This window comes from Mauremys mutica, chromosome 6 (assembly GCF_020497125.1).
Source record: "Mauremys mutica isolate MM-2020 ecotype Southern chromosome 6, ASM2049712v1, whole genome shotgun sequence".
NCBI lineage: Eukaryota > Metazoa > Chordata > Testudines > Geoemydidae > Mauremys > Mauremys mutica.
In genome coordinates, this window is record NC_059077.1 from 122,298,934 (window position 1) to 122,312,918 (window position 13,985).

General features: G+C 40.3%; 1 protein-coding gene across 1 annotated transcript in view; it reads right to left on the reverse strand.

Moving 5' to 3' along the window:
• Window positions 1-6,871: 6,871 nt before the first annotated feature.
• The window catches only part of DGKQ (diacylglycerol kinase theta), a 139,586-nt gene continuing 132,472 nt past the window's right edge, over window positions 6,872-13,985 (reverse strand). The window contains exons 20-23 of the mRNA XM_045020267.1: window positions 12,830-12,976; window positions 11,513-11,624; window positions 9,865-10,017; window positions 6,872-8,584 (exon numbers count right to left, since the gene is read on the reverse strand). Coding sequence (XP_044876202.1) covers window positions 8,486-8,584; window positions 9,865-10,017; window positions 11,513-11,624; window positions 12,830-12,976 — 511 coding nt within the window. The 3' untranslated portion in view covers window positions 6,872-8,485. The remainder of the gene's footprint in view (window positions 8,585-9,864; window positions 10,018-11,512; window positions 11,625-12,829; window positions 12,977-13,985) is intronic.

A 13,985-nucleotide genomic window follows, 5' to 3' on the forward strand; every position in this document is an offset into this window, starting at 1 on the left:
ACCATTTGTAACAAGAAAATTTTAACCAACACACACAGACTCATCCAGGGTGTAACAGAAATTACCAATTATATTTGTCACAGACATAAATTCTAGTTATAGATCTCTGGTACTCACAAATTATACTTAGAATACAGAATTTCAATCAGTGCAAAATGTACAGTCAAAATTACACACAAAACCATATTGCAAAATATATACAGAATTATTCTAAGAACATAATCTGAGGACAAACTGATGTTTAAATATAAAAGAAAAGTCGACCACTTTTTTCTTTTTTAGTTACTACATTTTAGGAACATTAATTCATAGAGACAGATTACCAGCACAGTGGTCTGCAAGGCAGAAAACTAGAAACTCGTTATACCATGACAACCCTTTTTTAAGCTCAAACCACAAGTAAACGTGTGTGATATGCTTTATTAGTTTGAGGCACACAACACAGAAATAGAATTCAACCACATTAAGAGCTACACTGTCAACAACTTGTTTCTAAGAATGATCAGGCAGAAGCACAAAGAATCGGCACTGCACACTAGCCGAACTATTCAATGGTCAGTTTAGCTTAGCTTGTCGGGTAATCCACGTGGCCCAACATGTTACAACCTTCACAAGAAATGCCGTAAGACATCATGAAGTACCTTGTTTTTAAAAACTTGTTCATCTTATTTAAAGAGCTAGTCCAATGAAATGGCTGCTTGGACTAGATGGAAATGGAAAATAACACAATTACTCAGGTAATGATCATTTACCACATAATGGAACTTTTGTACACAGGAGGATAATCAAAGTTTTCTATGGTTAACAAAACAATCTGTGCTTCTCTGATTTTGATATCAAGATATCAGATCCTGCCCCCAGCCCCCACCCTTCATCTCAATCTGCAGCTTCACCAAGGTATCTTACTGTTTGTCTCTCAGCCATTTCCAATTTAAAATTTTCTCTTAGCACTTTTGAAAAGCTGAAATGAGCCAACTACTTCTATGACACAGACCCTTGCAGGATTTTGCTTTAAAAGAGTCAGGTTTAGGTTTTCTAAGCACCTGTATTTGCTCACTTTTAATACTTACTAATTTCTTAGGCACCTCTTGCTACTCCCTATTTGGCAAATTTAAAAGCATAAAGGGAGGAGAGCAATCGCCAGAGCAGCATTGCCCGATCTAGGATTCTGCGTCCCTTACTGGTATACATTTGGCCCAAGAGACAGCTGCCTTTGGAAGCAAAGGATGGCTGCATGGCACAGTCACTTTAGGCAGACAAGGTAATAACCAGAATTGTCACAATTTTGTGCCCAAATGAGGAATTTTTGTCCTTTCATCTGTAGGAAGTCAGAGATGGAAAGTTAAGCCTCTTAAACAGGTATTTATATTGTGAATTGCTACTAGAGAAGCGTAAAAGGTCCAGGCGATTAGCACAATATGGCATAAATTGAAGATAAATGAAGCCACCTCTTCTGAGAATAAGTTTTCTCTTAATAGATAAGCTAAGTGCATTATGTCTTAAACATGTTACAAAGGTGTTGCTAAACACAGAACAGAACTAAGGGGAGTGAAAGGCTCATTTCACTGCCCTATAAAGAAAAAATGCTTATTTGCTTTGAAATACATTTTAAAATCATGATATTCACTTGCTTCAAGAGCTCAGACCAACTTTTTCAACACCACTTAATTGTTTATAAAACCATTTTATACATTATCAAAAATAAACTGGTCCTTTCGGAAGAAATGTTCAATCTAATCCTTTTATCAGCCCAGAGTCGGTTCTATCAGTTCATGGCAGAAAAGTGAACATCCGCGCTTACATATTTCCCAAGGGTTATTTAAGAGCCCAAACTAAAAAGGCAACGATTCCACTCATGGGCACGGGAAGTAAAAACGGTGCTTTCAAAACACACAACAGTGCACGGTGTCAAAAGCGAACCAGGGTGCATACAATCAATAGTCACCAATCTGTAAACATTGGAACTGCTGCTCTAATCATACATTTAGAAACAATTTTAGTAAGTTGTGTTCAAACCACTGCATTCCATGTAACGCCTTTACACTGGTCAGTGCAAATGCACAGAGAGGTCAAAGAAGTGAAGGCCTTTCAGTTGGACTTCTTCTCACACATCCTGTGTGTCAAATTAACTACCTGTTAACATTATAAATACATTTAAAATGAATCTCATGCATTATAAAAATTAGTCTATTAAACCTAATTCATAGAATAGCAGCCAATTTATGATGGTTTAAAGTTTAAATGAACTTTCAGTCAGTTAGCTATAAATATGTATTGCAAAAATGTTACAATCTCCTCTCCTTCCCTAATGGGGCACTAAACGAGAGTACAGTAATTTCAGTGAAACGGATGCTAGGGAATGTTACAATTACAAGAATAACCAGCATTTTAAATGGCATTCTACAGACTTTGTATTTTAACCTGAAAGTGCATCTTAAGTCTGCAAAAAGGTTTTCCTTATTTACACTGCAAACACAAAAAGGCAGTTCTGCCATACACTAAACAACGTCTGTTCTGCATTTACTTGTTAAGTGAAAAATGTCTGGAAAATAATGAAAACCCACACAATCTGGGATCTACATTTGAAAAGGAGCCAAAGTTCCCCATCTGAATCTGAGCCAGGTCAGTAGTAACGGAAGATCTTTGCATTTCGTGGCTGTTGAAGGACGTAAGTGGAAATGAGTGGGTGGTCTCAGACCCGCTGCTAGTGGACAAGCGTTCAGATCAAACAGCACCATCAGAATTGGCACTAATTAGTCATCAGTTTCAGCAGAAGGGCTGAGAACAAAGGACATGAAGATGGCGCCTGTGGAGGATGGCAGAGGCACACAGTCATTGTGGTGGCGGTGGGAAAGCAGCCTGTGTTGTAGATTGAAAAAAATTCTATTTCCAGGTTGCAATACTGCACTTTGCAAAAAAAATATCCAGCTGAACGATAAACAGACTGCACAAAATACACAAAGTATCAGGCAATGCTAGGGTACATTTTAAAGCATTTGTACTGCTATAGCTTTATCACTGTTAAACCTCACCATTTTCAACAATTTGCCCCAGATATATACATTTACTACAATGGTTTAATTTTGTATGACGTTAGGCAATGTTTAGCAATGACTGTACTTACACAACAATAGGTTGGGCGACTGGGTAAATAACATACATGCATAAACGCATCCACCATCCAAACATTCATCCAATAGTTAGGATCTGGATTGAGTAGACAAGGTACTCTTTTAAAAAATGCCACTTACACAATAAGCTTGTATAGGATATGAAGGATTAAATGAATAAATATCCATTCATAAGAGTTTCATTCATTATTTACAGTCTTGTGACTACTAAGAGGTTTTCCTAGTTTTTCATTAAACATTTTACACATGAAGAGTTGTGGTTTAGTTTAATATCCATGGCCTGATTAAAATCTACAGGAAGATATACAGAGGTAAAGCTAAAATATATGCTGATGCTGAATTCTAAACTCATTGCTGGATTTTATAACCAGTGAATCTTGTTGAAAAATACAGGTTCCTTAGATCCATGAGGTTTGTGTGGGGAATCTTAATGACGGTGTATCTCACGGACCAGCAAGTAAAGCCTCAGACCACTTGTGTGTTATCAATAAGGATGAGAAGCAAATGACATCGGAACCTAGTCACCCAGCTAAATCCACACGAAGATATACTGTGACCAGATGTTCAATTCGCCCAGACGACTTAATCGTTTTTGGCAAAATGAGTCACTAAGTTCACGAAGATCAACTTAGATTAAGCATCACTAAGTAGAAGTTTATACTACCCTAAACCAAACCATAAGTGTTGGAATAACATTGCGGGAATACGTTACAACCATAAAAGCCAGAAATTGTGAAGTTATGGCTAAAACTCAGAGCAGACATTTTGTCCTTACCCTGTACTATTCAATAACATACTTATCTCTGACTGTATACCTTAAACATGCGTTTGGCCTGGGTTGGAAAGCTGAGATACTGAATAGCACTTTTAGTGACCTCCTTCTCCTCCCCTACTGACAAGGGCTGGAAAGCCAGGAGGTACAGGCCAAATGCAACTTTCCAAGCAGGAAGCAGACAGGCAATACAAGTGTGCCCTGAGGCTTGCAGAGGTGGTAATCGGGCAGGGGCCTGGACAAAGGACAGCACAGTGTATGTCTCCCGATGAGCCCACAAGGACCACCTGCAAGTACAACCCAGCCTCACCAGGATTCAACCTCACTCTCAATATCGTTTCTGAGCTCTCTGCGCCACGTTTTCTAAACCACTCTAGCTTCAAATTTGTTAATGCTATTTTAAGCACTGGCCGGGGGACTACCGTAAGTTTATATAATTATCACATTTTACAGCATTCTCCACTCAGAGCTGATAATGGTATGAACCATGCATTAGACCATCAAAATGTAATTATATTGCATTATCTCACTGGATTTACATAAAACCTAATTATCAGCTGTTACACATGTTTAACGTAACTTATAAGCAATGCCACCTTTCTGCGGGAAGCCTCCGAGTAATTAATATGAATGCAAAGACTGTACGTGATTAACCCTATCCCCACACACAGCAGGTGTAATTTTGATAAAAACAAAGCTATAACTCTACAATTCCCTAAGCATCTTAGCCTTTTTAAATACCTGAAATTGAAACAGCTTAAAAACAGTAACTCCAGAGAGTTCTTCTCCGTTTTTCAATTGGTTTGCTTATTCTGTGTATATTCACTTTTCCATTCCACTTGCCCAAAAATCTGTTGCGTCTTGAAAACATACAGAAGATATTTCAGAACCAGACTAAGAGACAGAAAGGCCATGAACATTAAGCTTTAAAAAATACTATCTGTTTTCATTTCCAACGTGCCAATCACCAAACTGTCTAGATACCACATACGTCAGACTTCATTTCTGCATGAGCAAGGGCCAGAAGCTTCCCACCACTTCTTCTATCCCTATCAGTGTCCTCTCTGGTGGCTGCCTGCCAGGAAAGCACTATTGCACCAGACTATGGGAGGTATGCACAAAGAGATGGAACTTGCACTGTGCTCTAAGTGTGGAAAGAGTCTGGCATTTATACCAACCAGATAGCAGGAAATTCCACAGCCAAAATGTCTTCCACTTAAAATATGCTGTCCAAAGAGTTTCACCTTCGGGATTGTGAACCACACTATTTCAGATAACAGTCACTGCAATGGGGCAGCGGGAGAAAGAGATAGGACTGAGCACATTATGATCTGTGAAGGTCAGGACTAGCAGCATGAAACAGATCCAGAGTGTCAATTGGAGCCAGCGTAGGAATGGCGCACTGGTGAGATGGGCTCTCTGGTGTGGTACGTGAAGGAGAGAGGCCTCTGTTTCTGCATCGTCTTTGCAGTCAACTCAGGCAGAGTCTGCAGATGACAAAAACATTCATCTCCATGGCTAGGCTGCATCAGAGAGAACAGAATCAATCTCTCAACTACGTAAAGTCTAAAGGCAGCTTTCCTGGCTACTGTTGGGCCTTGGGTACCCAGGAGCATTGATGTATTTCCTTAGTCTGTTGATTTCACCCTGCGACAGCAGACAGCTTGAAATACAATAATTTCCTCCTCCCACTCTCAGCAGAAGTGCCCACACTCAAGCTGAGCTCAAACCGCCTGCTATTCATGCACGTACCAATTTCCAAGCGCCGAAGTGGAGCTGATGCTGTGTTCGAAGAGGGAAGATGCACATGAAGGATCTGCACCATCAGCATGCAGATATCTCACCCTCAACAGAAATCTTGTTCTGATGTTGAATAAGAGGGGATGGCGTACTGTAGTGCCCTTACGGTAACAACACATGGGGAAGAGGAGCAGCTGTCCCATAAGTCATCTCTTGATGACGGATGGTAGAAACTGTTGTTAGATCAAGCCACATTTGCACTGAAGTTTCAGCTCTGTCCATGGCAGTAAGCCAATTATCAAAGCCACTGCCATGCCTTAGCCACATCCGAAGCATGACTAGAAGGTGTCTATAACACTGGTAGAAAACAACCGCTGCGGGCGTTGACTGGCAACCACTTGCTGAGGAGACCATGAAAAGGGGACAGCTGGCAAGAACACCGGCATCAATTGCTTGCTAAACAAAGGCTGGGCTTTTGCACATTTTACGGTCGGCCGAACGCCATCCTGGAGGTGGCCCTCACGTGGGACCTGGCTTCGACGGTCCATTCCACAAGCTGCGACGTTAAGAGTCTTTTCAGAGCCTCTGCTTGAGTCATTGAGCCACGCTAACAATGCGGTCACCATTTTTCTCTGATTTGCTGCCCCCCGAGCAGAGGTGGCTATCATGTATTTCATCAGTTCTTTCTACAGCCGAGGGTAAGTGTGCCTAGCCGCCTGCTAATAGGACTCAGGTTCATGAGGACATAGCTGGGAACAGTTCCATTGGTCAAGACTTACCAGACACAACACTGAAAGATCTTAGTCCCCTTTCCCTGTGTGGGGTAGGACTGTACAAATTCCTTCCACCATAATGGTTCTGCGTCTTTCCACACTGCTGTTCAAGCCAATGGTGAGTTGAGAGGGATGGAAAGAGGAGGGGTGTTTAGAAATGCGCATGCGGGAATGGCTGTGGACAACAGCTGTAGTGTTCTACCAGACTTCAGCACATTAGCCTGGGGGCTGGGCAGCATTCTCAAACACCCTGACCCATCAGTCTTCAGCAGGTGGACAAGCACCAGATCACCTTTCTGAGAGGATAGTCAAGCCCTAGCGTGGGCTTACAACACAAACTGGTCCAGCTACATTACAGTACAGTCACTATGGCCCAGATCCTCAAATGTACTCAGGCTCCACTTCCAATGAAATCAATGCGAGTTAGGTGCCTAAATAGCGTTGAGAATCTGGCCCTACACCCCTTCTCCATGCCCCAAATGCTAAGCTACATTGGCAGCCTGCAAGAAAGAACCGTGGCTAAACAGTTGCAGGAATGCTGTTTTCAGAAGTATACTGGAAAATAGGCCGTTCGTTACTTTATTGCTAAATACTCGGTCATCTGAAGCCACAGCATTTTCTACAGCACACGACATACATGCTGCCAGACATACAGTCTTACTGAACACACACTATGCCTCATAAAAAACTCAAGGAATTAAACTATGGTGTATTTCCATTTAATGTTAGCCTGCCTCTACGTTCACGTATCGTGGGCTATGTCTACTCTCCAAGCCAGGGGTGTGAATCCGCTGCTCGCGTACACATCTCACGGTAGCTCAATGAGCGCCAATGCGGATATAAATAGTAGTGTAGCCATGGTAGCACGGGCAGCAGAGACATAGCTTAGCTGTGCCGAGCACATGCCCGCCGATTTCAGGGTGGTTTGTACATGGTAAAGTTCAGACATGCCTCCACTACTACGTATACTCACGCTAGCTTTCATCGAGCTAGCGTAGGAGGGGAATCATGCCCCTTGTAGAGAGACAGCCTTAGTGAACTGATAGTCAATAAAACAGTCGTTTTCGCCAGAGTTAGTACCCATTCTTCTCCTCTCTGGAGCTTGTATGGAAAGTCATAGTCACAATACATTTACATATAGGGTTTTTTTTTAAAATTAATTTGAAACAAGACAGATGAGGACCTGTGGAGATGTATGGAGTCACCAAAGGTAGAACACTCAGCAGGGGAGAAAAATAAGAGCCCAAGAAGTTTGTCGTCTACATATATTACTGAGGTAAACTTTGCCCCCGTTTAGTCAAGAGATAGCTGCTGAACTTTACCAGCCCTTCCACAGTGTTTGATGACTGGAAGAGGCTAGACCATTTCATATCTGTTTAAAACATATTTTTGTCCCCATCCACTTTGTCCATGTAAACCACGTTGAAACGATACTGTCTTAGCCATTTTGACTTGAGCGCAGATTCAGCGCAGTTCTTCTCCTCTGTAGACAGTGCTCTTCACGTCGGGATCACTATCACTACAGTTATTCATCTCAAGTAACGATTTCAAACAGCGATGCCTCAAACTGTGGTGTTTGGCCTTACCCAAGAAGGTCACAGCACAACAACAAAGAGATGCAACTACTACAGTTCTGTTTGTTGGAAGACTGTTGTTCAGGGTTAGTTTAACAGAACCTTGCGATGATTTGTCTATGGAAGATTATGTAACAAAAAGGCTAGAAATTTCTTAACAAAATGAAAATTTTGCAAAACCAAGAGTGAAGAGTTCCATAGGGTAGATCTGTGTTATCTATTGGTACAAACCAAAAACCGGGCAATGGTTTAGGGAAGGCAACCAAAGGCAAACATTTCAAATGAAATTAGTGGTATATGAGTAGGTGTGCGTCAGCCACCTAATGAGGCACAATCATTTAACAAAATAAGCAGAACACAGTACTACTACAGTGGAATAAAGGGCAGGCTCATTAGGAACCCTTCTTTACCAAACCCCTGCACACAGCTGTACAGTGCAGGCTCCTTTCATCTACAGTAGCTGGGCTGCTTTTGTTCTGTAAAGGGCTGCTCAATTTAATGTCCCACTTCAGTGATTGATACACTATCTGGTCTTGTCTCTTTCAAGCTTCCAGTTTTTTTCTGCTTCTGTTTGGATTTTTTCAACATGTGGACCTTAAATAAAACATTTGTAGAGACGGTTAACGAGAGCAACAAAACATCTCTTTAGTCAAGCAAATTTAAGAAAGCTATGCTTAGTAATGAATAAAATATACATTAATGCTGCAACAGAAAAGCAATTTAATAGAGATACTATTAACTTAACTCTCACTTGTCTTTTTTTAACCTCTTATAATTATATCACCCAAGATGACTAACAGAGTCAAGAAAAGCCTAATTTTTGGTTTGCTTACTTTGCGCATTTAAGAGCAGTTTCTGTATAGTGACTCCAAATTGCAAAATGTGTCTCTCTCTCTCTTGTGCAGGAAGGGAAGAGTTTTTATACACTGGCCTCTTTACAAAAAAGGTTAATACTTTGAAACAGACAAGGCGGGTGAGGTAGTATCTTTTATTGGAGCAACTTCTGTTGGTGAGAGAGAGAAGCTTTCGAGCTACGAAGAGCTCTTTTTTAACCTGAAGAAGAGCTCTGCGTAGCTGCAAATACTTTTCAAATAATAGAGGCACATTCTGCAAACTCCTCTTTTTTTCTCACAACAAAAACTTGGCATTCAATGAGATTTCTGGAACTCTTTCTGTAGCAACAGATTTCTGCAGTCGTTCTTAAAGGGGTCATTCAAGGAACTTCTGTGTGTGGGAGTCATCAAATGCACTGACAGTGCAAAAGAATCATTTGGCTGCTTCATTGTCAGCAGAAACTTTAACTCCTTGGATGGGAGAAACTTTACTCTTAACCCCCCAACCCCTCCTCTGCTTCCCCTCTCATTGCTCATACGACTCATTTCTCCACTTTCTTGCTAGTGGATTCCTTGACCCCTGAACAGGGAGTGCACTGTCCCGCCATACACCATGTTCCTGGATTGTCTGAATAACCCTGGTCTTCTGCAACGCAAACAACGTAATTAGAACATGGCTCACTGCTGTCTCATGCAAGGCTAAGCCACATTACAAAACCCCCAGGGGGATGTTTTCTTAAACATGATCCCTCAATACTGTAGTTTTGCTGGTGTAGATGGGCCCTTTAACTAATGTAACCCTGATATTCTATGATTCATGGTGTAGATTCCGTAGTGTATATTCATCCAACAGTGATTATGCTGATTAGAACCTTAAAAATGAAATGCACTAAGAGGATGAAGAGCCAGACAAATAGCAGGAGATGAGTCAAACAAATGGCATGCCTTAGACTAAGGAACAAAAACAAACAGGAGCAAACATGAATGGTGACCATTTACATTTTTCTAATGCAACAAAGCAAACTGCCGAGGCAAGCTTACCTTTGGTCCAGCAACAGAAATGATAATCTGGCCTGGTGGCTGGATCCAGGGCTCTCCGTCTACTTGAACGGGTATTGGTTTCAGAAGCGTAACACGAAAGTAAGATCCTTGGGCTATGCGGATCCCTGATCGCAGACCGCCCTGTACTTGACCCTATCAGAATATCAGAACTGCCATTATTTTCTAAAACTCTCTAGTATTTATTGGCACAAATAAGCCTTATAAAAGCAAGGACAGGTGCATATCATGCTGTTGCTTAAGACTTTTGCAGCGCTGGAGTACATCCTGGCCTTTTCCTGGCTGAGCTTTCTCCCCCCTAGAAGATTCCAAAATTATGACCTGAAATTTTAAAAAGTAAAACCTGTATTAACCCCATGCTACAGCAAGGCCCTGATCTGGAAAGTGGCTCCAAGCCAATGGACCTTAACTTCGGCTGAGCTCCACTGAACTCAAAGGGGCTCCCTGCTGCTGCAAACTTGTTTGTAGGATTGAGGTCTACATTTATAAAGGAGTCCAAGTAATTGTTATCCTCAGCATACAACATTTATCAGGATTTGTTCAAAATATTTTTATTTTGTTACAGAAGACACCTAAAAGACCCATAGAAAATAATGAGATTTTAAATTGCTTAAAAAATAATGAATTTTAAAAATCATATACAGAATCAAATATATCATAAATTCAAATAAAGTCTGTTTTTTCATCCTGTTAAGTGCTCTGACATCATAGGATTTTGCTATCTTAAGGTAATAAATGTCGCAGGTTATTTAATGCATTATGCTAGTAATTCCTTTGATCATTTTTCACCTTATAATTTTATTGAGAAGCTTATGAACAATGTGGAATAAGATTATAAGTGGCTTCCACCACATTACATACATGTAACAAGTTTGGAAGAAAGGGATGTAAAAGCAAACGTCCAATAAATGAGTTTCAAATTGTTAAGCTGGAACAATAGGTGCAGAACCAATTATCCACAGCCTAATAAAGCAACCAAGGAAGCAAAAATGAAGCCATCTCTACCCATTATAACCTGATTTTTTTAGTTATCAGCCTTTGAAATTTCATTCACCATCCACTTCTGTTTTGAAAGCACCCTACTGACCTAATCTATACCTCTCATTGTTTTGTGCAGCTAACATCTCTCTAAATTAAACAATCCCATTCTTTATATGGACGTCTTTCAGGGCTTGATTCAAAGCCCTCTGAAATCACTGGGAGCATTTCCATTTACTTGAACAAGAGGTACAGCAGACCCCTCAGTGCCTTTAAAACTTTTTACCATCCAGCTCCAGCTTCCTTCTACATATTGCTGAATTTGGGCACCTGAACAAGGATTTCCAGAGCAGGCTTCAAAAGCTGTCTACGCCCACTCTCCAACTGCTGTCACAGGCAATGCCCCACAGCTTACTACTTTTATGGCTTAACTTGACTAATATTTTGTATTCTTAAGATTCTTGGAATTTGTATTCTGACTTTTGAGTGCTTCATTTTACAACCTAAAACTATTTTTTGAAGGTGTTGCGAGCAAAATATTTACCGCGGGGCAAATTCACAGAGATGCTTACCATGGGTTAAGTGAGTAGTCACTGTTCTCACTTGCTCAGTGCCCCCAAACAAACAAAAAGCAGGCACAGCACTGACTTACCATGTGCACAACACCGGTCACCCCCACGACTTCCAGTAAGCCATCATCGATTCTTGGTTTCTCAAATCGATTATCATGGTCAGATCCCCAGAGATCAGCTCCAGACCCCCAACTGGAGCAGAACACACAAACATGGCTGCTGAGAGTATGTTGGAATCTGACAATACTCGAGCAGCATCAACATATCGGATCTGTTAACAATTTAGGAAGCCATTCTCCTCTTCCACAGATTCTCCTTGAGTGGGGTTATGTATTTCTCCTTTTCCATTTTACAAAACATGGTATTTGCCTTTCTAAAAACTGGTAACCTCTTGATAACACTGCTGGGGGGTGGGAGAGGGAGGAGGTGGAAGCAGTGAGGGAGGCCTAAGTAGGTTTTCAGTTGGGGAAAAGTAGATAAGAGGGAAACAGTCTCAGATTATTCTGGGTTGCTGGAAACCACAGGTTAAATCTGTGCAGCCTTAACTTTCATGATTACTACTCAGAAGGTTACCACAGTTCTTGGTAATATCAATATATTTTTTCTTTCGGAAGACACGATATGTTGGAGGGAAGCTAAATACTGAGAAACTGCTCTATCCAATTATTACATTTAGGTATCAAATAGCTTTGTAGAATTAAGCACTTCAAATCATTCCACTGAAATCCTGCCAGTAGGAAATTAATATAATTTTTCTTCCTAGAAAATACTTGCATTTCCAGTAAGAATAGTATGTTTACTTCTCCAATGCACAGCTACTGCTCAACACTGGATATGATTTTTTTCCCTTTTCTAGTTTTCTCAGGAATAAAAAAAAAGATAGGTTTAAAAAGAGAAAAAATCTCTAAATTGTTGAAGCCAGGCCCTAAATTAGAACAAAAGGCACAGCTCGTTAACTTCTCTTAACGGAGAACCCTAATTAATAGCGCCTTTTAAGACCATTGCTACAGTTAAATACTATGGCAGCCCTTTCAGTAACTATTATACATTTGTGCAAACAAAAAGAAAGCCTGCATGCAATGTACGGGAGTTGGTAAAAGTTACTAGAAATAAATGTAATGAAATAAGAGCAGAGATAGCAAAGCGGTTCTCATTACACTAGAAAAACGAGGGTTAGTTTCTATGAACTCAGGCCAGGACTTTCAGAAGAACTGAAGCAAGTTATCTGTCCAAATCTCGTAACAGTTGAGCAGCTAGCTCCCTTAAGTACTTTTGAAAATCTCCGCCAAAAAAAGGAAAGAACACCCCTTCCGTCTAGTCCGAATGATCACAGAGATTTTTGTGAGTACAACAGGGTTTTTGGTGTGTACAGACAGACTCATTTCTCAAATTTTTACCTGGGGATATTGATGAAAATGAGTCCCTCGATATTTGGTAACTCAACTTCATGCTGGTCCACTTGAAGTTTTATCTCTTTATGAAGGTTTCTGGTGTGATTTATCCTCTGCAGTCCAACTTTTACATATACTCCTTTGTTGTGAAACCTATGAACAGAATAGCACTCTGTCACTGCAAGGTTTGACACTATATTGTGGCACTGTTTTAATCATGCTCATTTAAACTAACACTTTTCTTCTAATTTTGGAACACGTTCATTTAAAGTTTTCTTGAGTTAAATCTTCTAGTTTTAATCAACAAATTGAGCTATTTCAGGTGATAAACTGTTACTTCATATCGACTTTAATGAATAGAGAGAAAGACAACTTAGGCATTAGGCACAGAACACAAAGATTCAGAACTGCCTTTCAGAAGGCTTCCTGCTGGAAAATAATTTTATTTTAATCAAAATCTACTACTTTGTAAATTGAGTGTGAAAACACAGAATAATTAAAATTGGCACTGTGCCCATAAACTGTCAAGAGTCTGGATAAACAGAGAGCTAAATAAGTCATTTGAAAATATAAATTGCCCAAACTGTAGTGACAAAAATTTCTAAATGCTTATTATACTGATAACCCTCAACCATTCTGTGATGTAGTTACGCAAGTGTTCCAGTTTTACAGAGAAGAAAACAGAGGAAAAGGTTAACCCCTTGTTTACAATATTTTTAAATGGTATTTTAGCTAATGCATTTTAATTAAGTGCTGTTTAGCATCGAGTTAGTAAAATGAACCTATGGATAAGTCATCTGCAGGGAGAGAAGCTGGCATCTCTAGATCTAAAAGCACGAATCTCTACTGTTTGAGCTAAAAGATCAGATCCACTAGCTTGCAGACAGTAATAGTGGACAAGTAATAGTGACCAAACCCCTGTGGTACTCTAGTCACTAAATAGGTGCAAAGGACCACACTACATTAGCAGGATTACAGCAGCTCCTGTTTAGCACCTTTAAAAACATTAGCTGGGTAAGGTGTGCTAACATGTTTTAAATAGCACTTAATTAAAACATGTAACCCCTCCTTCACCTCCCCCGCACATTAGCTAACTATTTATTTATTTAGGAAGGTTTAAAGATTTACCATGCCATGCAAATATCACAGAGAAAATGCTTTT